Raw genomic sequence first — 23,001 nt, forward strand, 5'->3', positions numbered from 1 at the left:
GAGACATATCTGAATCGTATTTACTGTGGGTTACCAGTATTTTTGCAGTACTACTTTCGCCCTCCGTGTATTCAAAATCCCCCAAGGTAGGATTACCGGAATTTCCGGACATCAACCCTGGACACTTATTGGAATTGGATGGGGTTATTGAAAAGTTAAAAAAAGCCTAACCTTAAATTTCAAATATGTTTATACCCATTTTCTTTAATCCGTAAGTACTATGGACCGTCTCTCAAACCGCTCCTACTTTTTGTATTATTACATTTTCTACATCTCTACCACTACAAGTGGATCTTCTCGTCTACCTTCCTGCCTAGCAAGTAGTTACATATTGTGAAGTTTGTGTTATAGTTGAGCCCCTGTGCGCGGTGATAGAAGGGTCGCGCGGTCTCACAGACGTACTATAGTAGTTACGTGAGTATTTTACGGTTTAGCAGTCTTTCGTTATCTGCCATTTATTAGCAGATTGTGTCTTACCGTGTGGCTCATCTGGGACCACACATCAAATAATGAGCCAGAGATTGGAAAACCTGAAATCAATTCTCATCAAAACGAAAATAATATGTTTACATCTATTTAAAACAGCACTGTTAAATCTAAACATGTTTAGGCATAGGAGTATCTTTTCTAAGTTTTGCACCGTTCTCCACACCTCTTCAGAACAGTTTTTGTAGTCCTTGTTTAAAAAAATAATTTTCCCGACTATTATTACTTTTATTTGTTTTCATATATGAAGATTTTTAGAAACACAGTGCAGAATATATTGTGTGTGTCGCTTACTTCGCTCATCACCGGCAACGATATTGTCGGGGCTTCCACCGATATTGTCGGCGACGTGTGCAAAGTACGCCGACATCGACACCGATATTGTCGGGGCTTCCTCCGATTTTGTCGGTATCGTGTGCAAACACGCTAAGAGTATGATTTTAAATATTTTCCATGATAAAGGAACTATGTACAGAGGGGGAGAGCACTATCCCTGGTTGGAACGACATTAGCTAAACCAGAAGCCGGGATGATTTTTCCAGAGGGGGGAAATCCCAGGCATTGCCCCCTACAAATCGAACAATGTTTGAAATTATAGTAATTAATTTCTTAATAAATGAAAGTTCTGAATTTAAGGTTACTTATTACAAATTAACATACTAAAATATACTACCACATGCACAAAAACTATCCTGGCGATGCAAGTAGTTGGTGGAGAAACGATCCCAATAAATTCATTCAAATTGGAGGCATTTCATATGTCAATTGAAATTTTTAAAAATCACTGGTAGTGATCAGTCTTTGGAAAAGACGAAATTCGTTGGGTTAATTTCTGACTTCTTAAGCCCCTATTCTACAACTGCTTCAAGTTAGAAAATGTTAATATGTATTCACCTTATTTACCTTCGTTTTTAATATTCTCGCGCAAACAGCAGCTTGCGTGTGCTTGGGTGTCTCTACATTCCTTTCATTTTCATACCTTCATTCGTGATTAATCTGATTGCGTAGAAAAGCAGGATTATCTAAGCAAACTCACCATCAAAACGCCGAAGATGTATTTCAGACTTTGACCGTTTCTGATTTTGAAATAGCTAGTGCGTACACTATAAGTGATTACTCAGCACCTTATATATCACATCGTCCATTAACAAATCATATACAATTAGGTAATACATATTAGGTAATAAGTAAAAACTAGTTGTAACTCTTATTGAAACGTTTGAATTGTGAGCGAAGCGAGTAACAAAATTTTTAGCAAATGCATTTCTTTGCAAACCGACAACAATATTAATTTAATAGAACGCCAATATCTTTTCGGGACGACGCATCGTTACTCATTTCCAATACTTTTTTTCATTTCTTCTTGCTCGTTCGGCGCTCTCTTGCTATCAGCGCCCAGGGCAACCGTCCCGTTAGCTCCCCTAGCTACGGTTCTGATTCTACAAGTCAAAATAAAGCGAAATATAGATATATAATTGTATACCTTTCGACTCCTCGACTAACGACGCGAATTGTACTGTGTGGCAACGTCACAGACAAAGAACCACATAGAAAATCTACCGATCTATCAAATAGTTACATCGATCTTTCCAGATGGTAGTTGAAGTCGATATACGTTGAAGCTAGCACCATTTATGAGTATGATAATCGATGTAAGTGCTTCATGGATTCGTAGAGCACTGCTAATGGTTCCAAGTTTATCTGTGACGTTGCCACATAGTAAAATTTTGATTCCCTATAGCTCCTTGAATTTCCTACATTACCACACTGAAATCGGCGTTGCCTATTGATTGAGATTGCATCACAGGGAAACAGTTGACCCTGAACGTAGGAATGAATTTTGGAACGAATTTTGGAACGTTGGAAGCCTACGTGCCTTCCCCCAGCTGAAATTTTGTCATGTCACGAAGTATTCTGATGGAAGTAGTAGGGGTTCAGAATTTATTCAGAAAGTAATACTAATATATTATATAGCTCATCTTATAATAGGGTATTTTATGGATATTTATATAAAAAAATAGAGTATCATTCCACTTTCATTCAAATGCGTATCCTAATGAGAAAAGATTTTCCAAATATTTTCCATGAAATTTATCCTCGCCGTGCGAAAAACCGGCATTTCAGTTCCATATTCTTTAAAAAATTTCATTCTCATATACTACGCAAGTCCTTTTCAGATCTTCATCGAAAGGCGCAATGTTCCAACTTGCCAATCTTCATAGATGTGGTTACCATATAAATATGATGTAGGGACAAAAATTCCATTATCGTTGAGAATAAGTACACTGTTCAATGGATGGTACTGTGAGAGGTAATAAAGCATACCATTAACTATTAAATAACTGTAGACAATTATTATATATTTCTATTTTTATTAATTGTCAATATTATACATAGACACCACGAAATTTTATAATGACAATATTTCGTGCATAACCAATTTCTCAGCTACGTACAATTGAATTCACAATAGACTGAAAGATAAATGTAATTTCGTATATCAGTCCCTACTTTTTGAGATGGCAATTATTTGCAGAATATAAATAAACATTATCACAATGTCTACATAAAGGGTCAAAGCGCCGGTTATGTATTCCTCAGCTGAAAGCTCATAACGTTTCCCACCAAGAATCAACTGAGTGTCATATAGCAGATACTGCAAACGAAAGGAAGATATTACTATTATTTATTTATTTATTTATTTTATTTTTATTTTATACAGTTTATTTTATATAAACATAAATACAGTGTAATGCTGGGACATTGTTTTATTCAGTGAGGCCGAGGCTATTGTTAATTCTTGTGACTTTTTTATTATTTTATTACTATTATTTTTTTAATTTTATTTTTACAATCAATAAATTCAACGTTTTCTTGTGAAGTAAAATTGCTACTTAAAACTGAACATGTTGTTGACAAAAGCAATTGTGTTAACTTCATTTTCCAAATCGGTGCTGTCTAGTCGAGCTGTGGTCTCGTATTATAGTAAAATTCTAGTAGGATAACACCAAAAGTTATTGGATTTGTTCGTGGTATAGTAAAATTATAGGAGAATAGTATCAATTACTGGATCAATCCGTTAGCATAGTAAACTTCTAGGAGAACAATCTCAAAGTTAATGGATAAATTTGTTACCATAGTAAAACTTAAAGAGAGAAACACGAAAGTTAGTGGGTCAATTGTAGCATAGTAAAATTGTAGAAGAATAACTCCAGTTACTGCATCAATCCGTTAGAAGAGTAAACTTCTAGGAGGATAACACCAGTTACTGCATCAATCCGTTAGAAGAGTAAACTTCTAGGAGAATAACACCAGTTACTGCATCAATCCGTTAGAAGAGTAAACTTCTAGGAGAATAACTCCAGTTACTGCATCAATCCGTTAGAAGGGTAAACTTCTAGGAGAATAACTCCAGTTACTGCATCAATCCGATAGAAGAGTAAACTTCTAGGAGGATAACACCAGTTACTGCATCAATCCGTTAGAAGAGTAAACTTCTAGGAGAATAACACCAGTTACTGCATCAATCCGTTAGAAGAGTAAACTTCTAGGAGAATAACTCCAGTTACTGCATCAATCCGTTAGAAGAGTAATCTTCTAGAGGAATAACTCCAGTTACTGCATTAATCCGTTAGAAGAGTAAACTTCTAGAAGAATTACTCCAGTTACTGCATCAATCCGTTAGAAGAGTAAACTTCTAGGAGAATAACACCAACGTTACTGGATCAACCTGTTAGTTAGTGGATCAGTAACCTATTACTTGTCTGATATACTGGTACAAATGGCATGATTGCGAACTAATTTCGTTATGCACAAATAATGACAATTTATGGCACAGTTGCCAGAAGCACTGCTTTTACGTGAAATTCCTTGCATAAAAATTTCAAGAAAAAAGTTCAACCTACCCAGGATATACTCGAGGATTTTTCCCTCGAGATGGAGGAAAAAATGTAAATGGCTGCAGTGAGACAGTATTTACTAGCAGTCGTCACGCACAAGACGAGGCAGAATTTTCATGACGAGATGTTTAATAAGACAGAGTTCTTCAAATAGATATGAATATACATTTCGACCGAGGAAATTCTTTCACTGTACGTTTTTAAAACGAAACAATGCAAATCTAGTCTCGAGACCAACATTACAGATACATCTTACATATAGTTTTTTTTTAGTATCAAACGAATTATTTTTATGGCATTCTTTTTTTCGCGTATCCACTTTCGTCAATCACAACAAATAGTTAAACAATAAAAATAAAGCGATAAATGGTTTGTGTCTACTGAGTTTTTTACGGTCTCATATTTTGGTAATTCTATGAAGTAATTCAGAGAACCACTCATATGCATCCTCCTAACAACCCCTTCATTCAACAACAACACTTAAACTCATGAAATACATCCAGGCCCATTCGTTCCCTTGGATGATCAAAAAAAAAAATTGCCAAAAATTGAAAATTCCGCAATTTTTAACGTTATTTTTCTTCTATGATGGTTGTTTTTGGTCCTATAGAGAATTATCTCTCTCTTTCGTAGCTATTAAAGATCACTCACGTACCGTTATAATAAAGTACTTATCTATAGTTTTCATATTTAAATTTAAGGAGAGATCTAAACACAAGGTTCATAACCCATGATAGAACATTCGAATGATTTTCTTTCAAAGTTACACTTGTATTTCAACAACGCTAATAACCAATGAAACATATCATACGTTGAAACTACGGAAGTACCATTACTAATTCGCTGTTTTTGGTACATAAACATATGTCTCGAGAGTAGACAATGTAACATTGTCAATGAAATCACATATCTTAGAACATGACGAAGTATAGTCTGTCAGGGTTGAAAGTGGATATGAAAAGGTAGGAGGACGGTAGTTAACGGCATGACGTCATCTTGCCTATCTTTGCCCCTGCATTTTTTTACTAACTGGAGGGACGCCGTATATATTTTTGGACGTGGAGGAACGGGTCCCCCGCGTTCCTCTTCACTTTTACCCCTGGTCTGAGTATTATGGCTCCAAACAACCAATCAGAGTGATTTTGCTGTGTATCATGTGACCTAAGTCATGTGATCACAATAATTAATCAGAACGATTAGTGACATCGTAACTTAGTGATGTCGTGATCTTCAATAACTATGAAAGAGCGTGAGAAATCCTCCTTAGGACCATAAGCGCTCATACATAAGCATAGGACTACAAGCACCCATCTCAAAGCACGAGTAATATAATTTGAGCTTACCCAACATCCATTCAATAGAACCATAGGCGTACCTATCTGATCCTTAATAGCTATGAAAAGAGCGAGGCACCTTTATAAGATCATAAGCACCCATGCATAAGCATATAACCACAAAGACCCACAGTAAAATATTAGGATACAAAGTTGTCCCACACTACACCCGTTTAAACAAAAGTAGAGGTACGTAAATGGTCCTTAATTGCCATGAAAAAGAATGAGGTACCCTCTATAGGTCCAGAGGTACTGATACATAACAATAAGATCATAAGCACCCATCTTAAAACATGAGGGGTACAATGCTGGCCCACCTTACGCCCATTCAAAAGAATCGTAAGATTACGTACGTAATTGATCCTCGAAATGAAAGTTAGTGAGGTACCCTCTATAGAGCTATAATCACTCTTACACAAGCATAGAACCACAAGCACCTATCTTTAAATATGAAGGGTACAAAACTGGTCTATCCAACATCCATTCAAACAAACTATATGAGTTTGTAGCTGGTTCTTAATAGCCATGAAAGAGAATGAACTGCCTCTCTAAAGTTACGAAAATTACCTATCATAAAGAAACAACTAACGTCAAAACCTCCGAAAATTTCAGTTTTTGAATTTTTTTTACCCATCCAAGAGAACGAGGTAGGACCTCCAGTGATACATATTTACAACCCGTAAACCCTTCCAAACTTAAGAAGTACTGTAAACTGGTGTTACTTGGAGAGTTTTTCTTTCTTTTTCATACTATCCCTTGTTATGTTTCTATCATAGTAATGTGTTCCTAGGCTGTTTTAAATAGAAAAGAGACTTTCTTTTGCATAACTTTTAGTTAAACATAATAAATTGTTGAACCAATCTAAACTAACTACAGTGGTAAGCTTGTCTTCCTGAAGGCCTACAGAACCAACAAAAAAAATTGGTTTTCAATATGTTTTTATAAATGGTAGTTATTATATGAAAAACGAAGCACCATTGAAAAGTGAAAACACATATTATAAATTGAAAAAAAACAACGACTCAGGGTAGAAACGAAAATGTTGAATGACAAATGTACTAATAGACATTAACAAAGTGAGCATTAAGCAGTGGGCAACGATTTTGAGTCAGTGATATTAGGAACTTAAGTTAATTTTTTTTTCTGAAAAATGATCAAAAGTTCCGCTCGTCATTTCTTGGGATACGCCCCCCTTCCCTGGTTCAAATGACAACAATAGTCTAGTAGTGAACTTCGATAATGTGCATTTCGTTTACACTGACCTTTCTCAACCCTTAACTGTGGTCATTGAACCGAAGCACTATGCGGGGAGCGGAGCACCTTTGAAAACATTTCCTTCTACTGTAATAATGCCACCCAATTTATAAGCAACACGTGCACTTGACTTCGTTTTGTTTGTTGATTCATTTCCATTTCGAAGACATATTTGGCAATGATACTCTCCAGCTTGTCTAGCAAGGTCGCGGAAGGGTTGGTGGGAGAGTAATGAAGAGTGTTACATTTCTATTTTGTGCATATGGTGGGATTCTGCAAAAGCCGCCGTATTTAGTCGCACCGCCGTAGTGCTCAATTGCACTACGCACTTCCGTATTGAAATGCTAAATCTCCCTAAATTTTATCTATTATTTGTAAAATCTCACTTTTTGCCTCTTTTAAAAAATCCTTCCTAAATCTCTCTACGCAACGGGGAATTTTCCACAAACTAGCATCACTTGTGAGTGTGGCATTCTTGTCAATTGAGGTATGAGTCCATTTCAATTGTAAAGGGATGTTTTACAGTAAATCAGGCAAAGATTCGACTTTATTGTCCTTTTGATGTATTTCATCTGTATCTCAGTCTGTACAATATTTATTTGAAGCTATTTGGAAAATGTTTCATCATAACATTTTCTCTCATAAATATTCACACTTGAAACACAAAATTTCTTTTCAAGGTAGGTGCCCTCTTCACCTGGCGCCTCCTGCGAAGGTGTAGTTCGCAGGATTTAAGATCCGGCCCTGCTAAGAACAAAGAAATAAAGTTTACTCACAAAATGACAAGAAAATTCTAAGAAGAATACAGAGACACATCGGCAAGTTTCTTAAGTAAGGTCCGTTTGAACATACGTACACAACGAAAGGTTATTTCAAGAAAGTAAATGTATTTTCAGAAAGTACATACCTTACTCTATTTTTCGACATAGTTTGTTCAAACAGTTATCATACCTCTCAACCAATTTCAAAATACCCTCTTCATAAAAGCTTCCCGCCTGCTCCGATAACCAAGAGTTCACTGCCGTTTTCACATCGTCGTCATCATTGTAACGGTTGCCATTGAGGTGTTGTTTGAGGTTAAGGAACAGATGATAATCGCTCGGCGCAAGATCAGGACTGTAGGATGGGTGGTCTAAAACTTCCCAGCCAAAACTGTCCAACAAATCGCGGGTCTGATCTGCAGTGTGAGGTCTTGCATTGTCAGGGAGAAGGACAATGCCCTTTGTCAGCATGCCGCGTCTTTTGTTTTGAATCGCTCTGCGTAGCTTTCTCAAAGTTTGGCAGTATACTTCTGCATTGATAGTGGTTCCTCGTTGCATGAAGTCGACCAACAAAACACCGTGCCTATCCCAAAACACCGACGAAATGATTTTGCGCTGGGACAGAGTCTGTTTGGCCTTCACCTTTACAGGCGAGTGTGTGTGTCTCCATTCCATGCTCTGTTGCTTCGATTCGAGCGTGATATGCAAAACCCATGTTTCGTCTCCAGTTACGATCTGACTCAAGAAGCCGTCACACACTCAAATCTTTGGTTTTTGTGGTCCTCTGTTAGGAGTTTCGGGACCCAACGGGAGCACAGTATCCTAAACTTTAGGTGTTCAGAAACAATTTTGTAAAGCACTGATCTCTACACGTCAGGAAATTTGTTTGAGAGACCTGTTATTGTGAAGCGCCTGTTCTCACAAACCCTCGCTTCAACTCAAGCCACCAAATCGTCTGTAATCGAAGAAGGGCGACCGGAGCGGTCCTCATCATGGACGTTGTCACGGCCATTTTTGAATTCTCGTACCCAGTTACGCACTTTGCTTGCACTCATAACAGTATCACTGCACACTTCGCAAATCTGTCGATGAATTTCTGCAGCAGACAGGTTTCTTGCTGACAAAAACCGATTCACTGAGCGAACCTCACACGCGGAGGGCGACTTGATACTCTTAAACATTGTGAAAGCACAAAACACAACCGTACAGGTCAGCTACAGAGCTGAAACTGAGCACAGTTATTCCCGAGGCATGCCGGTACACGACGCACACGCTCGTTGCGGTATGCGCGCGAACTACTAGTGTCTACACCAAAACGGACCTTACTTTAAAAAAACGCGTCTCGTACAAGGGTTACATCAATATATTAGCCTATTTATTTTTTCTAAATATTAAATTTGTATTTCTTTTAGGGTAGTGTTTCTGACTCAGGTGACGCAACAATGTATCTCTTCAATCATAAATAGGAGGGTTTGTCGTAATTGGCTAAATATTTAGAAGCTCTTAAGAACAACAAATCGGAATTCGGATTAAGTGATGCATGGTATCTCTTCCTATATTATCTTTCGATATTCTTTAGGCCTAGACACCCCTTGTGAGGCTTCATTTGTGTTAACTGTGTATAGAATGAACTGGAAAATTGTGAGTAATAACCTAGAAAAAAAAAGATAATTAATTGATTCTGACCAAATAAGTATTGAGTAGGAACCCTGATCTTATGTATAGTCTGAGAGTGGTGTCCCGGTTTTGCGCTTCCAAAATCTGGCAACCCTAACCTTGAAAAACAATAAAGATATCCAGTCCCGGATAAAAACACGATTCACAAGTGGTTAATGTTGCGGAAGTACTTTTTAAGTTGTAGAATCCACTAAATGAATAGAGAAGTGGTCCATTTGAATCAGAAATGGATATAAATAAAAGAAACTAAAATTTTTTGTTTTCTTAAAAAGCAAGTGTTACACTTTTTATCCCAAAAAATCTACACGGAAACACTACACTACTATCCGTGTATTATTATTACTAAGTATTCTGCCTATCGGCAAGTCATGGGACTAATGACTTTTTTTATTTTTTTATTTTATTTTCTCCCACGCTTTTCGATCTTCAGCTTTCTCTTTTAACCGCCAATATTTCTTTTGTTTCTCAAATCATCGATCAGTTCTGTTCTTCTTCTTCCTGTTTCTCGCTTTCCTTCCATCTTTCCTTCTATGGCAGTATGAAGAAGACAATTTCTTCGCAAGATATACCCAATCCAATTGGCCTTCTTACGAAGGATACCGGCTAGAAGTGTCCTCTTCTCTCCTATCTGTTTTAGGAGCATTTTCGTATGTTACTCTCTCTCTCTCTCTGCCCATTTTATCTTCTTCAACTTCCTCCAGCAGCACTTACGAAGTTCTCTAAATATTTCTTCTCTAACTTCAGTACTGTCCAAGTCTTTGAACCATACAGTAAAATTCTCTAGATATAGCACTTGACCAACATTTTCCTAAGTTCAATATTGAGCCCGCTAGTTAAGATTGATCTATCCTTGCTGAATGTTTCTCTCTTTGGCTATGGAAATTTATGACCCGATCTCTTTGATGCAGTAAGTGTCTCTTGTGAAAATACCTCCTAGATACTTGAAATTCTCGACCTCTTCAAGTTCTCTTTGTTTTACTCTGACTCGTAAGGTCGCATTACCTCGGGATATTCTCACGACTCTCGAATTATCGATGTTGATTTCCATTCCATATAGTTCACCAGTGTCAACTATTTTGTCAATCATCTCCTATAGTCCTTCTTTGATTCTAGCTATAATAACTGTATCATCTGAATGCCTGATCTCCTTAATGATCTTCCTTCCAATCTTGAAGTCCCTAAGTCCCATTAATGCTTCTTATAACATAGTCTTATGTCCAATGTAATTAAAGCCACTTTCCAATTAGCAGCGTAATGCATACACGACTCCAAAAGTGCATTACCACCTGCAATTCTCCTTTTCCTGCAATAGTAGGCAACCCATAAAGTAGAATCGTTGGGTTCATTGAGAATTAGAAAGGCGTTGGACCAAACCTCAATTTTGTTATAAATATATTAGCGTGGCAAACTGCAAACAAGAGAACGGAATCAATTAAGAATGACGGTTTTATTATTGTGAGGGAAATGGATTACAAACAGTTACAAAATTATCTTACTTGTGCAGTTCAAACAAGATAAATGGTAATAAATAGACATCAGAGGAAACCAGTTTTTCTCCTTTTTTAAAAAAAAACTCGTAAAAAAGTTTATATAATGAAAAAGGTTAATATAAAAACCTAACAGTACAACAAGAGAAAGAAAGAGAGACAAACACATTCTAAAGGACACCATTGGCCTCCCATGCAAGATAAAGAGATGGGTTTCTAGTTGTAAACTCAACTGTTATATTATTATTATTATTATTATTATTATTATTATTATTATTATTATTATTATTAGAAACTTGTTCCTTTTTCAAAATCTCTGACTGTGCCTAAGAGCATGTGTACATATAGAGGTCATATGTGCACTTTTTATCAATGAGCGGTCCCAAAGGCCAAAAGGGATGGAAATCAACGAGAGAGAGGAACAAAAAGACTTTCTTATGATAAATTCTAGGTCAAAGTTCGAAGCACTTCCTATTAAGATTTGCTCTTTTGTTTCCTTTTCCGGGAACAGAAAAGCTCTGGCGGCTAAGAAATTACAATATATAATATTGCAAATTTGAAAGTGGATTTATTTACATTGCAACTTGTGGTAATCAAGAAATTGTTATTAGAAGAAATTATTATACAAATTGTTTTATTGCTTCATCCATTGCAAGTTTTAGAGACCACCTATATCTAGCCCCCGAATATCGATATCGAAAATTACGGATTTTGATATATCGATGTCGATATATTTGTGACATCGAATGTTAACATATGTCAATATCGATATCGACGATATCGATATATCGACATATCGCACTAGCCTAGATCCGAAAAATGATGCTTGAAATATACTGGAATCAACAATCTAAATCTAAATATGTTCTTCCATTTCCGTACCCAAGGTTGAGGGGGAAAAAGTGAACTTGAATAAAAATTTTAAGCCAAAAAATTGCTAAAAGTAGTTATACTTTCCCACACAACATTGTATATTCTGTGGATATCCTATTTTCATTCCTCATAGCCTTTCTTCAGCGAGGTATGAGGATTATCCTGGGGATATTCATTTCGTGGACATTACGATATACTTTGGCTGTGTTGGTCAAAGTTAGTTCGTGAAATGGAATATCAGAAAATGAACATAAAGGTGTTCTTTTCATAACAAGTTTCTGCATTGTACAATTTAGCCAAAAACATGATGTTGTTAATTGAAAACTATTACTGTAATTTACCTTTTACTTCTGTTTCTGATTGTCATCATAAATCACCGACAGTACACAGACTTTACGTAGTGGAATGTTCTATAAAATTATCATAATTCACTGTTTTTATTTCTATTAGTACTTTCACTACAGACTCAGATCTACAAGTCTAATAGAACTAGAAATTAGAGTTTTCATTCCTTTTTCTCTCAGACTTCCGCATTTTGCTGTAATTTTTTAAAAATATAATCCCCTACCCCAGGCTAATTCTGGCTACCGTGGTTTCGAGGCAATCGGTATCCGGAAGTGTAAAGTTTGCCGACTCTTAAATCTCGACAGTTTGTTAAAAGAGATTTCACATTTCATGTTGTTATTTCTTCGTTACAAAAACACTCCTTCTTGATTCTATTCATGATGAATTACTGAACTTATATATTTACAATTATGGAAAAATGAATAATTATTTTTAAACATAAAAATTATTACAGTTGAGTAGAATGCAGTAGTAGATGCATAAAAATAGGAAGGGAATGAAAATCATGTTTATTTGTTGACACGTGGAAGCTGAATGAGAATAAAAATGTTTATTGTGTGCTGTCCTGTTCGAAGATATACGGCTCGTGTGATTACTGATCCTGTTTTCTAAGGATGGTCATAGGTAAGTTGGAGCGAATTTTATTTGAAACTTGACTCAAATGGAAAAATTTTCTCGACGTCAAGCCGAGTCTATTCAAACCGAAGCAAATTCTGTTTGTAGTTTTAAGTACCCTTAAAGAATGTGAGGCACAAAAGTACGAAGGATCATACAGGACATTAATGTTCATTGCACTGCAATTATACCATTAATAATAATAATAAGAAGAAGAAGAAGAAGAAGAAAATTGAAAAGATTTTCCCTTATTTCAGTTTTTTAAATCTTCGTTTCTGTCTCATATATTCTCCTATCTTTCTTTTTTCTATTATAATACTGCGTATAAACATGAAAGATGTGCCGTTTTTCTGTGAATACTAAAATGTACAGTATTTGTTTACTGTTGACTGCTGACCTCGGTGGTCGAGATGTCTAGGAGATGTCTAAATGTCGAGGAACTACAAATGCCATATAACTACATCTACGGATACATTCGATCATTATTCACGAAAGTTCGACATTTATTCCTACAAAAAATTGATTATCTCAGTTATTTGTTGAGATATATCAATGATTCTGGTCGCGTTCGAAAGCTATTGAAATGAGCTTTGACGATTGTTTAAAAGTATTTTTCCATAGCTATAGAAGTTTCAAAGTTGTTATAAAACATAAAAATCGTTTTTAAGTAAACATTTTTCCAGTTTGAGATGCCATATTTAAAAATGGCGGCCATATAAGGCAAGCATTTATAATGACAATAGAGGCACAATGTATTCTCTGCAAAATAAAGGAGAAACGAAGTTTCTAACTTGAATGGTAATGAAGTTATACATTTCTAAACTCAGTTAAGTCGAAATTCGTTAGTGGCCATATTGATGACGTCATATACCTAAAACAAGACCCCCGCCAAGGTGGTTCTATATCCGAATTTACTTCTTATTAATAGACCTATCATCCCTGAAAGCGGCATGTTGGTATCACATTTTGTATGATCCAGTCGCTAAGCTACTACACTAAACATTGCGTATAAACACGAAAGATGGACTGCTGACCTCTATGTTCGAGATATCTAGGAGGCAAAGGGGTCATTTAGAGTTCCGAAAGAGCATGTATTCAGGCTTGAGCCAAAAGTGGTGCACCGGCAAAACGCGTTCAAAACTGTTCAGCCCGGATTAGACTTTGGCTTGGGCTCAAACGTTTGACCGTGTACGTGTTCTGCCTTGATAGTAAGTGAATATTGATATTCATTCACACAAGACAAGATGAAATGCTAGAATTGTCCCATCTCGTGAACAACATTAGAACTGTTCCTCATTACTGCTTTCGTTTCTCATAGCTTTCGTTTTCCAAATAATCAGGTGATGATTTCAAAACTAGTGGGAACGAGCTCTACGGGCGAACTAATATCAAACTCAATTCGACTCCATACTTCACCTCAAAAACAATGAATTGGCTTGCAACTTGAATTGGGTAAACTCACTCTAACTTGTTTAGTGCTCATCCTTGCCACTCTCAGGTGTTCTAGTTTTGCAATCTGCAAATATGACCAACTTTATTGTTCGTGGAGACAAGTATCACAGGTTAGAGATCTGCAGAGTATTTATATTTTATATATAGCTATGACAGCTTATGACACACATACTAGAGAGGCAGAAAGCAACTGTTTGTAACTCGATCCGAAACGAGATTAGGATGAAACAATACTATAAGAAACAAGAAACTTTCACATTTTTAAGCAAATTGGTGTGGTGTGTTTGATGACCGTATATGTAGAACTACTTATTTGTTGTACCGTTATCCGCAAAAAACGTTTGCATATACCGTAACTTGCACATTTTCATTAATAACTCAGTTTCCTTCATATGTTATTGCTTCTTTGTGCTTTCCTTAACAAAGCAGTGTAGTAATCAATAATTATGAATGATTATTGGAAATAAAATAAAGCGAAATAAGTAAAATAAAGCAAAAATATTTTGTTGTTGTGAAACTTTAGTCTGTCAGATTATTACGCGGATAATATTCTGGGGGAAATTTGAGGGAAAGTGACTCGATATTAGGTATTAGGAACACTCAGGTATTAGGAACACAGGTATTAGGAACACTCAGAAATACATAAAATTGAAAGAACAGAAAATAATGTATTTTTCCGATGAATATACAATTCATACTTTATGCATAGTTCCAATATGCGAAATCAATATCTTTAGTTGAAATTACTGAAAAGGTCACAAAATCGTTACTTAAAACTTCAAGTGTAAACCTGCGCTTGGAACGATTCTATTAGCTATATCAGAACGCATTTTCGTACAAGGTACCTATGTAGTCAATCATGTTTAGAAATGCTGTGGAAATTCTAGAAATGAAGGGCAGCAGTTCGAGCCTTGGACTGTCACTTCTTGTTTTCTTTTCAATATAGGGATGTGTTTTTTTTTAATATAAGGTTTTATTTTGAAGTGCTTGAAGAAACAAAATGAGATGAATTGTCACGTTTCAAAGCTCAGTCACATTTTTCGCCATTTTCATTAAATATACATGAAGACGTTAAAATAATATTCTTATGAGAACAGATTTCGATTCCTGGCGGGAGCTGATATGATTAGGATTTTACGTTAATCAGTATGTCCATGTCTCATATAGCCTTACTGCAGAAACAGACGTTAAACTTCAAATCATCTCTAACCAACTCATTAAGAACGGATTTCTGATTTCTGACTTAAATACCAACTTGAAACCACAAAACCAAAATGAAAACTATTCACGTTCCTGATACCTATTCCTATATGCAAGTGTATATATATATATATATATATATATATATATATATATATATATATATATATATATATATATATATATACTTAGAGAGAGAAAGAGAGATAAAATAAATATTGTATTTTTTATAGGGCCGCGGTGGCTTAGTGGTAGAGTGTTCATCTCTGGTGCATGCGGTTCTTGGTTCAATCCCAGCTTGCATCAAGTGTGCTTCCTGGTGGACAAACGCCATGTCCGTGGGTTTTCTCGGAGTTCTCCAGTTTCCTCCCACTTTCTTCAATTCACTATTTTCAATCATTTCTCATCATGACCGTCTCTTTTATATTAGCCTAGCCGACATAACCATGGGACGTAAAACTTAGATTTCATTTCGTTTCATTGAAAAAGTTAGTGTAATTCATATTCTGCATTTTTGCTTAAAATTGAATTACATCGCAATTTTAGTAATCTGTAATATCTTAGATTTCTCATTTATTTACGTTGAATGTTTAGTTGATCTGCTTCTATGAAAGGCTCAATTATCTATACATTGAATTTAATTAGGAAATCGGTATTATTGTTATAAGAGCAAGTTTATGAAAATAAACTGTAATTCAATGTTTATGTTCATGTTCCAAGGTGGTGCCTGAAATGCATTGATATACAGGATAAGAACAAGCAATTAGTCGTAGCTTATACGAAAGTCATGTATTACTAACGAGGGAGCCCATGTTCGAATCTCGGTGCGGACATTTACTGTAATTTTTCATAGTAGTCGATATTAATTGCTACTTAGCATAATTTCACTTTTGCTGAAGCATCTGAATCTCTTCTATTTCTATCAGCATGTACAGTGGGTTGCTCCAACACGTCATAAAATAGTAGTTATTGTTTGCTAAGAGCCAGGAACCACTCCTTATTTGGATAAATGTTGTTTGACTTAAAGATAGCACTGCACAACTTTTTACTGGGTAAGATCTAATGTAGTATTCTGTTCAACTTTCCATCAGGCAATTTTACACATAACAGACAATATTTCCATTGACCTTGTAAGTGCCTCCAGGCACAAGACAAAATCAATGGAAATGTTTTTAAAGTAACATACTGTTCTGTGACTCCTTTCTCATGAAAGGTTTCGATTTATGCTTATTTCCTTATCTGTTGCTGCCATGCCTGCTCCGCTTATAAATGACAGCTTTAAGTTTTGTTAATTATGCCCATTGTAATTATTACACCGTCCACTGATATAAGCACGAGGCATCAAGAACGTATTTTACACAACGACTGTGGCAACCATAACCCATGATATCAATATATATACGGAATAGCTTACATTTTGTTGCTAGTTAACATGGAACATTGCAAGGTTTCACAACTGATTTGAACATTTCTATTATTTATGCATTATAACATGGTGAATTAATTGTAACTTGCAGTTACAAATGGTTACTTTATTGGTTAAAGCGAAATACAAAAATACGAGCAAAAATCGAACCCGGGACCTTTCGGTGGAGATGCTCATCCCTCTGCCACGCTGTCAATTAATAACTGAACGCGTCGTATCATATATGTGGCGAGTCGGAAAATTTAAGATGATTTTTCTCCGCTATTGCGCTCTCCCAGTTTATAATATGAACACTTTCAATGTGCACTACTACCTCCCGAAAAATGATCCCAAAGTTCATTTACCAAAATCTGCTTTCCCCTTGTAAGTGAAAAGAGAACTTCAGTTACGTTTGGATGTTAATATTTGTAATTGTAATAATATCAACAGGCCTTATTTCTTGGATTTCCAGACACAGCCTGAGATTTTTTCAAAGGTGGTAACTACTGGATAAAATATATTATTGAATCACCTGTAATATATAAAATATTATATAAAAATTGAATGTAACTATTGTGCGTAATTACCAGACCAAATTGGAAAGTTAAATGAATTTTGGCATATAATTAGGCTCTAATCCCAACTAGGATGTTATATCGCTTTCATTATAATACATATCCTAAGAGGGGAGTAGGGGTCCGAATTTTTGCGTAAAATTGAATATCTCACGAGCCGTTCAACTTAGGGAGCTGAAATTCAGTCTATTAACTCTTTATTAAAAATAAACATAACGTGTTCTAGCATTTTTCAAAATTCTCTTTTATGGAAGGGGCACATTCTATATGGCAAGTTGGTGGTGGTTTGACTTGAAAAATAATTGAAAACGATCGATATTAGTTAAGAAAAAATATTAATTGAGAAATAAAAACTACAACGCTTCGCATTTTATATGCACTGCTTTCCATTATAATAAATGCTGAAGCTTGTGTTTATTTCATGGAGAGTTCAGAGCATAAGGAAATCAAGCCTTAAAGTCGTGAGAAAACTGTACATATCTCAGTCACAAATAAAATTTATACTGTCAGCTTAATTACATGTAAATTTTAAGTTTGTACGGTATGCTTAATTATATGTATAATTTCATACTTTTTTCTCCTTTACGTTCGTCTACTTTACCTTGATTTGAGACTTTCAAATTCCATCTTATTTTCCACTGAAAAGTATCTGCAACTTAACAAGGAAATAATTATTGAAATTCATAGTAATTTGGCCAAAGTCAAATACTATATCATAAAGATTAGATTCACCGGTATTCTAACAGAACGGTGCAGGGGCGATCAACCGTAGAAATTCAAACTCCGATTAGTGATAATATCGCAGAATTGTTTTATTCAAGTGTAAACTCTTTAGTCAGTGGAGACAAGGGCGCGGATCATAGGTCAGAGTTGATGAAGACGGGTTTTGATGGGTCACAGTAGGTCACAGTTGTTCATGGTCCTTGTGGGTCAGAGTAGGTCATGAAGGGTCGTAGGTCAGAGTAGGTCGTGGGGGTCACGATTGATGATGGGTCAAGTTTCCATTGCCCCACGCCATCTCTGCCCTCTCCATCGTAGCAAAAATGTGTTTCTACATGCATTGTACGAAAAATAAAAACAGTAAACACAATAAAAACGAAACAATTAAAATGATTCAACATAAAGTGCTTTGCCTCTCTCGAATAAAACACGCAATATGTTACAAGTGCATATCTACGACTCGAGCATTCCAATAGAACTATTAAAATGCGCTGGTTTTATAACTTGTCTGTGCGGTCTAGTCGCTTAAATGTGCGTGTGCGGTGTACGGGATTCCGGGTTCGATTCCTGCTGGAGTCAAACTTTTTTACTTTAACCAAGAAAGTAGCCATTTGTAACTACAAGTAAAATATTAATTCATCATATTTTTATAATGCATAAAGCAATATAAATGTTCAAATCAGTTGTAAAACCTTGTAAGGTTTCATGTTAATTAACAACAAAATGTAATCTATTCCGAAAATATATTGATGTCACGAGTTATATTATGATTACAACAGTCGTGTAAAAATGTTTCTGACGCTTCATGTCTATATCTGTGGACAGTGTGGGAATTACGAGGGGATGATGGGGAAGTCTCCTTTGGTAATACTGGATGTATGCGTCATTAGTGCTAGCACTACCGACATAAGGCTCACGTTTTGTAAACTCTTCGGGTTCAATTGCCCCCACTTGCTTCAATAAATGACGCCCCTGGCTACAACTGTCATAATTTTCGATGCTATTGTTGTATGAAATGACGCCCCTGGTTATAGCATACATCCAGAATTACAAGGGGATATCCCCTCTCCCGCTTGCAATTCGCACATTACCAATAGATATAGACACGAAGCGCCAAGAACGTTTTTACACGACTGTGGTAAGCATAGTATAACTCGTGATATCAATATATTTACGGAATAGCTTACATTTTGCTGCTAGTTAACATGGAACATTGTAAGGTTTTACAAATAATTTGAACATTTCTATTGCTTTATACATTATAAACATATGGTGAATTCATATTTTACTTATAGTTAGAAACGGCTACTTTGTTGAATAAAGCAAAAAACGAAAAGTTCACACAAGCGAGAACCGAACCCGGGTACCTTTGAACGTGAGTCGGTGATGCTCCTCACTCTGTGACGACATCACTTGATAACTTTACGCGTAATGTCATATACGCGGTGAGTCGGAAACATTTAGATGCTTCTTTCTCCGCTATTTCTAGCTTTGCGATCCCCTAGTTGTAATATTAACACTAAATATGCACCAGTACACCGCGAAAATGCCCTTGAAGTTCATATAACAAAGTCCACTTTCCCCTTATTAGAGACTTGTATTAATCTCTTCACTTTTTTCCTGTCTCCTTCATCTCAATCCTCAATTATCTGTGTTTGAAATAAGGCATGATTACAGACAAATATTTACTGACATAAATGGAGTAGGAGTAATTCGAACCCGCGCCGCTCTTACTTCCAAAAAGAAACCCCACGCACTGTGCCACGAGGCCAACCTGAAATAGCAACCATAACGAATATACAGTGTGTGTGTGAATATAATACGGTCTGCAATTCAAAAGAACATAACATACACTCGGCTTCCACCTCGATGGCATTACACATACTTTCTACAATATTTGTCATGTAACATTTCACGGCATATGTGAATCTACATCAGAAAAGAGAATTATTTGTGATATCAAAAGAAACATTGTCGAATGGTTTGGGTAAGACTCGAACTGCCAACAGTAAGACGTGAACACTCAGAAAGTAACAAGTGAATACCTTACCAATATGCTAAGAAGAAAACGACTACGAGAAAGTGATTTTGAAGGTATTCGTATAATGGGTAGAAAATGTATGCTTAATGCTTGTCTGTGTACAGCAAACAAGCAGTTCTATATATACCGACATCAAACACACCACACCAATGTGCTTAAAAAATTAAAAGCTTATTGTTTCTTATAGTATTGTTATTCTCTTAACCTCGTTTCGGATCGAGCCACCAACAGTTGCTGCCTGCCTCTCTATTATGTGTGTCACAAGCTGTCATAGATATATATAAAATATAAATACTCTCCAGACCTCTAACCTGTGATACTTGTCACCACGAACAATAAAGCTGATCACATTTGCAGGCTGCAAAACCAGAACATCTGAGAGTGGCAAGGATGAGCACTAACCGAGTTAGGGGTAGTATACCCATGGAAGCCAATTCATTGTTTTTGAAGTGAAGTTTGGAGTCGAATTGAGTTTGATATAAGTTCGCCCGTGGAGCTCGTTTCCACTACTTTTGAAATCATCACCTGATTATTTGGAAAACAAAAGCTATGGGAAACGAAAGCAGTAAAGGGGAACAGTTCTAATGTTGTTCACTAGAGAGGACAATTCTAGCAATTCATCTTGTCTTGTGTGCATGAATATCAATATTCACTTACTATCAAGATAGAACACGTACACGGTCAAACGTTTGAGCTCAAGCCAAAGTCTAATCCGGGCTGAACAGTTTTGAACGCGTTTTGCCGGGGAACGACAATTTTTAACCATTTTTGGCTTAAGCCCGAATACATGCTTCTTCGGAACTTTAAATGACCCCTTTGCCTCCTAAACATCTCGACCATCGAGGTCAGCAGTCCATCTTTCGTGTTTATTCGCAGTGTTTAGTGTAGTAGCTTATCGACTGGATCATACAAAATATGATACCAACATGCCGCTTTCAGGGATGATAGGTCTATTAATAAGAAGTAAATTCTGAAATAGAACCACCTCGGCGGGAGTCTTGTTTTAGATATATGACGTCATCAATATGGCCGCCAACGAATTTCGACTTAACTGAGTTTTAAAATGTATAACTCCATTACCATTCAAGGTAGAAACTTCGTTTCTCCTTTATTTTGCAGAGAATACATTGTACCTCTATTGTCATTATAAATACTTGCCTTATATTGCCGACACATTTAAATATGGCGGCGTCTCAAACTGGGAAAATGTTTACTTAAAAACGATTTTCTGTTTTATAACAAATAACTTTTAAACTACTATGGTTATGGAAAAATACTTTTAAACAATCGTCAAAGGTCATTTCAATAACTTTCGAACGCGACCATAATCATTGATATATCTTAACAAATAACTGAGATAATCAATGTTTTGTAGAACTAAATGTCGAACTTTCGTGAATAATGTTCGAATGTATCCGTAGATGTAGTTATATGGCATTTGTAGTTCCATTGGCCCTTTGATAATAGGAACATAGTGCCACTACCAGTATGTCAGCGAGCGATAAATTTACAATACAATAAACAGTTATACAATTAAATATGTTACGAATTTAGAAGAGAAGATATTAGAGATATAGTATGACTATTAACTTAACATCTGAAAGGTACTTCAGAGAACTAGGGAAAGTAATTTTTGTTAATCACATTTCTTATTTAGACAAGATCAACTCACAATAAAATGATCTTCTCGATCACACTGTCCATCGCACGTACACAATAAATTGCCAACTAACCCCAAGTTTTGCCAGTTGCAAGAATGTTGACAAAGAGTCTTGCAACCACAGCGAATAAGTTCTCTACAGTGCGCAGAAACTTCTGGAAGTAAGGACCACAGGGGATAATAACATCGATCCACCTCCTTCCAACCCCATTTACAAATTTCGGGTATTATGGGCACTTTCTAGAGAGCTTGAAACCAGTAATACCCGGTCTGTAGGGCAGCAGACACTGTTGAAATAAGGCTGCCTCTTTAGGTGGGATCCCTTCGTAAGAACAATTCTTTTTCGTCATTAATCTTTGTCGACAGTCGTTAACATTTAGTAAAGAGCTAGAGCGATCGTGCAGGAGTACGGTGAAGTGTTGAAGAGCTGCAAAGTCCTGAGTTGAAATTTCAGCAGGAATAACTGAAAGTTTGATTAATGTATCCGTTATTTCAGGGAATGCTTGCCACACTTGCAAAGTCATCTTCTTGCCACGACCACCAAAAGCAGACACTGTGTCACACCCTGTAAATGCGTGTCAAAAGAGCAGGGCTTTTGAGTGAGACTTTCCTAGGTTTCTTGCAATTTCATGGACAAGAATATATCTCTTATTTTTACCAGTCCCATATTCAATCCACAAGTGTGATACATTGACCTCAAAGAATAAAGAACATCAAAGAACGGCAATAAAAACAACATCAGAATCGACAGTTTTAATTGAGATATTCGTATGTTCGTGTTTGCTGGCATGCAATGCATGCAAGAACATGCGTGTATCTGCTTCTTGTTGTTTGCAAGGCATAAGGCTTGTTACGTCCATATTAGAGTTTGCTGCTGCGGTATCATCACATGCACACACAATCTCTCTCTCTCTCTTACCATCAGAATCACTTATGATCTTCAATTGTTTACACAGAAGTCGAAATAAATCAGTTTTGTTTTCAGAATTATACTAAAATAATGCCCATTTTTTGGGAGTCCGTGTGGAGTCTTTCACAAGTATTCTTGGTGAAGGCCTCCCATCATCACAACTACTTGATTTTCTCCATACTAGTCGGGGAGCAACCACTGAAGTTGTTTTACTATTGCATACACTGGCTGGTGGCAAGTAATCACTGGAGTTTGATTAGGATTTATTGAGCGCAATATGTTCCGCACAACGTCTATCGCATGTCTA

At 36.2% G+C, this 23,001-nt stretch overlaps 1 protein-coding gene across 1 annotated transcript in view; it reads right to left on the reverse strand.

Moving 5' to 3' along the window:
* Nucleotides 1-2,922: 2,922 nt before the first annotated feature.
* LOC145679885 (protein lifeguard 3-like) overlaps nucleotides 2,923-23,001 on the reverse strand; it is an 85,264-nt gene continuing 65,185 nt past the window's right edge. Inside the window, exon 6 of the mRNA XM_081750401.1 lies at nucleotides 2,923-3,142. Coding sequence (XP_081606527.1) covers nucleotides 2,987-3,142 — 156 coding nt within the window. The 3' untranslated portion in view covers nucleotides 2,923-2,986. The remainder of the gene's footprint in view (nucleotides 3,143-23,001) is intronic.

The sequence above is a fragment of the Thermobia domestica genome, chromosome 2 (genome assembly GCF_964235325.1).
Source record: "Thermobia domestica chromosome 2, izTheDome1.hap1.1, whole genome shotgun sequence".
NCBI classification, from domain to species: Eukaryota; Metazoa; Arthropoda; class Insecta; order Zygentoma; family Lepismatidae; genus Thermobia; species Thermobia domestica.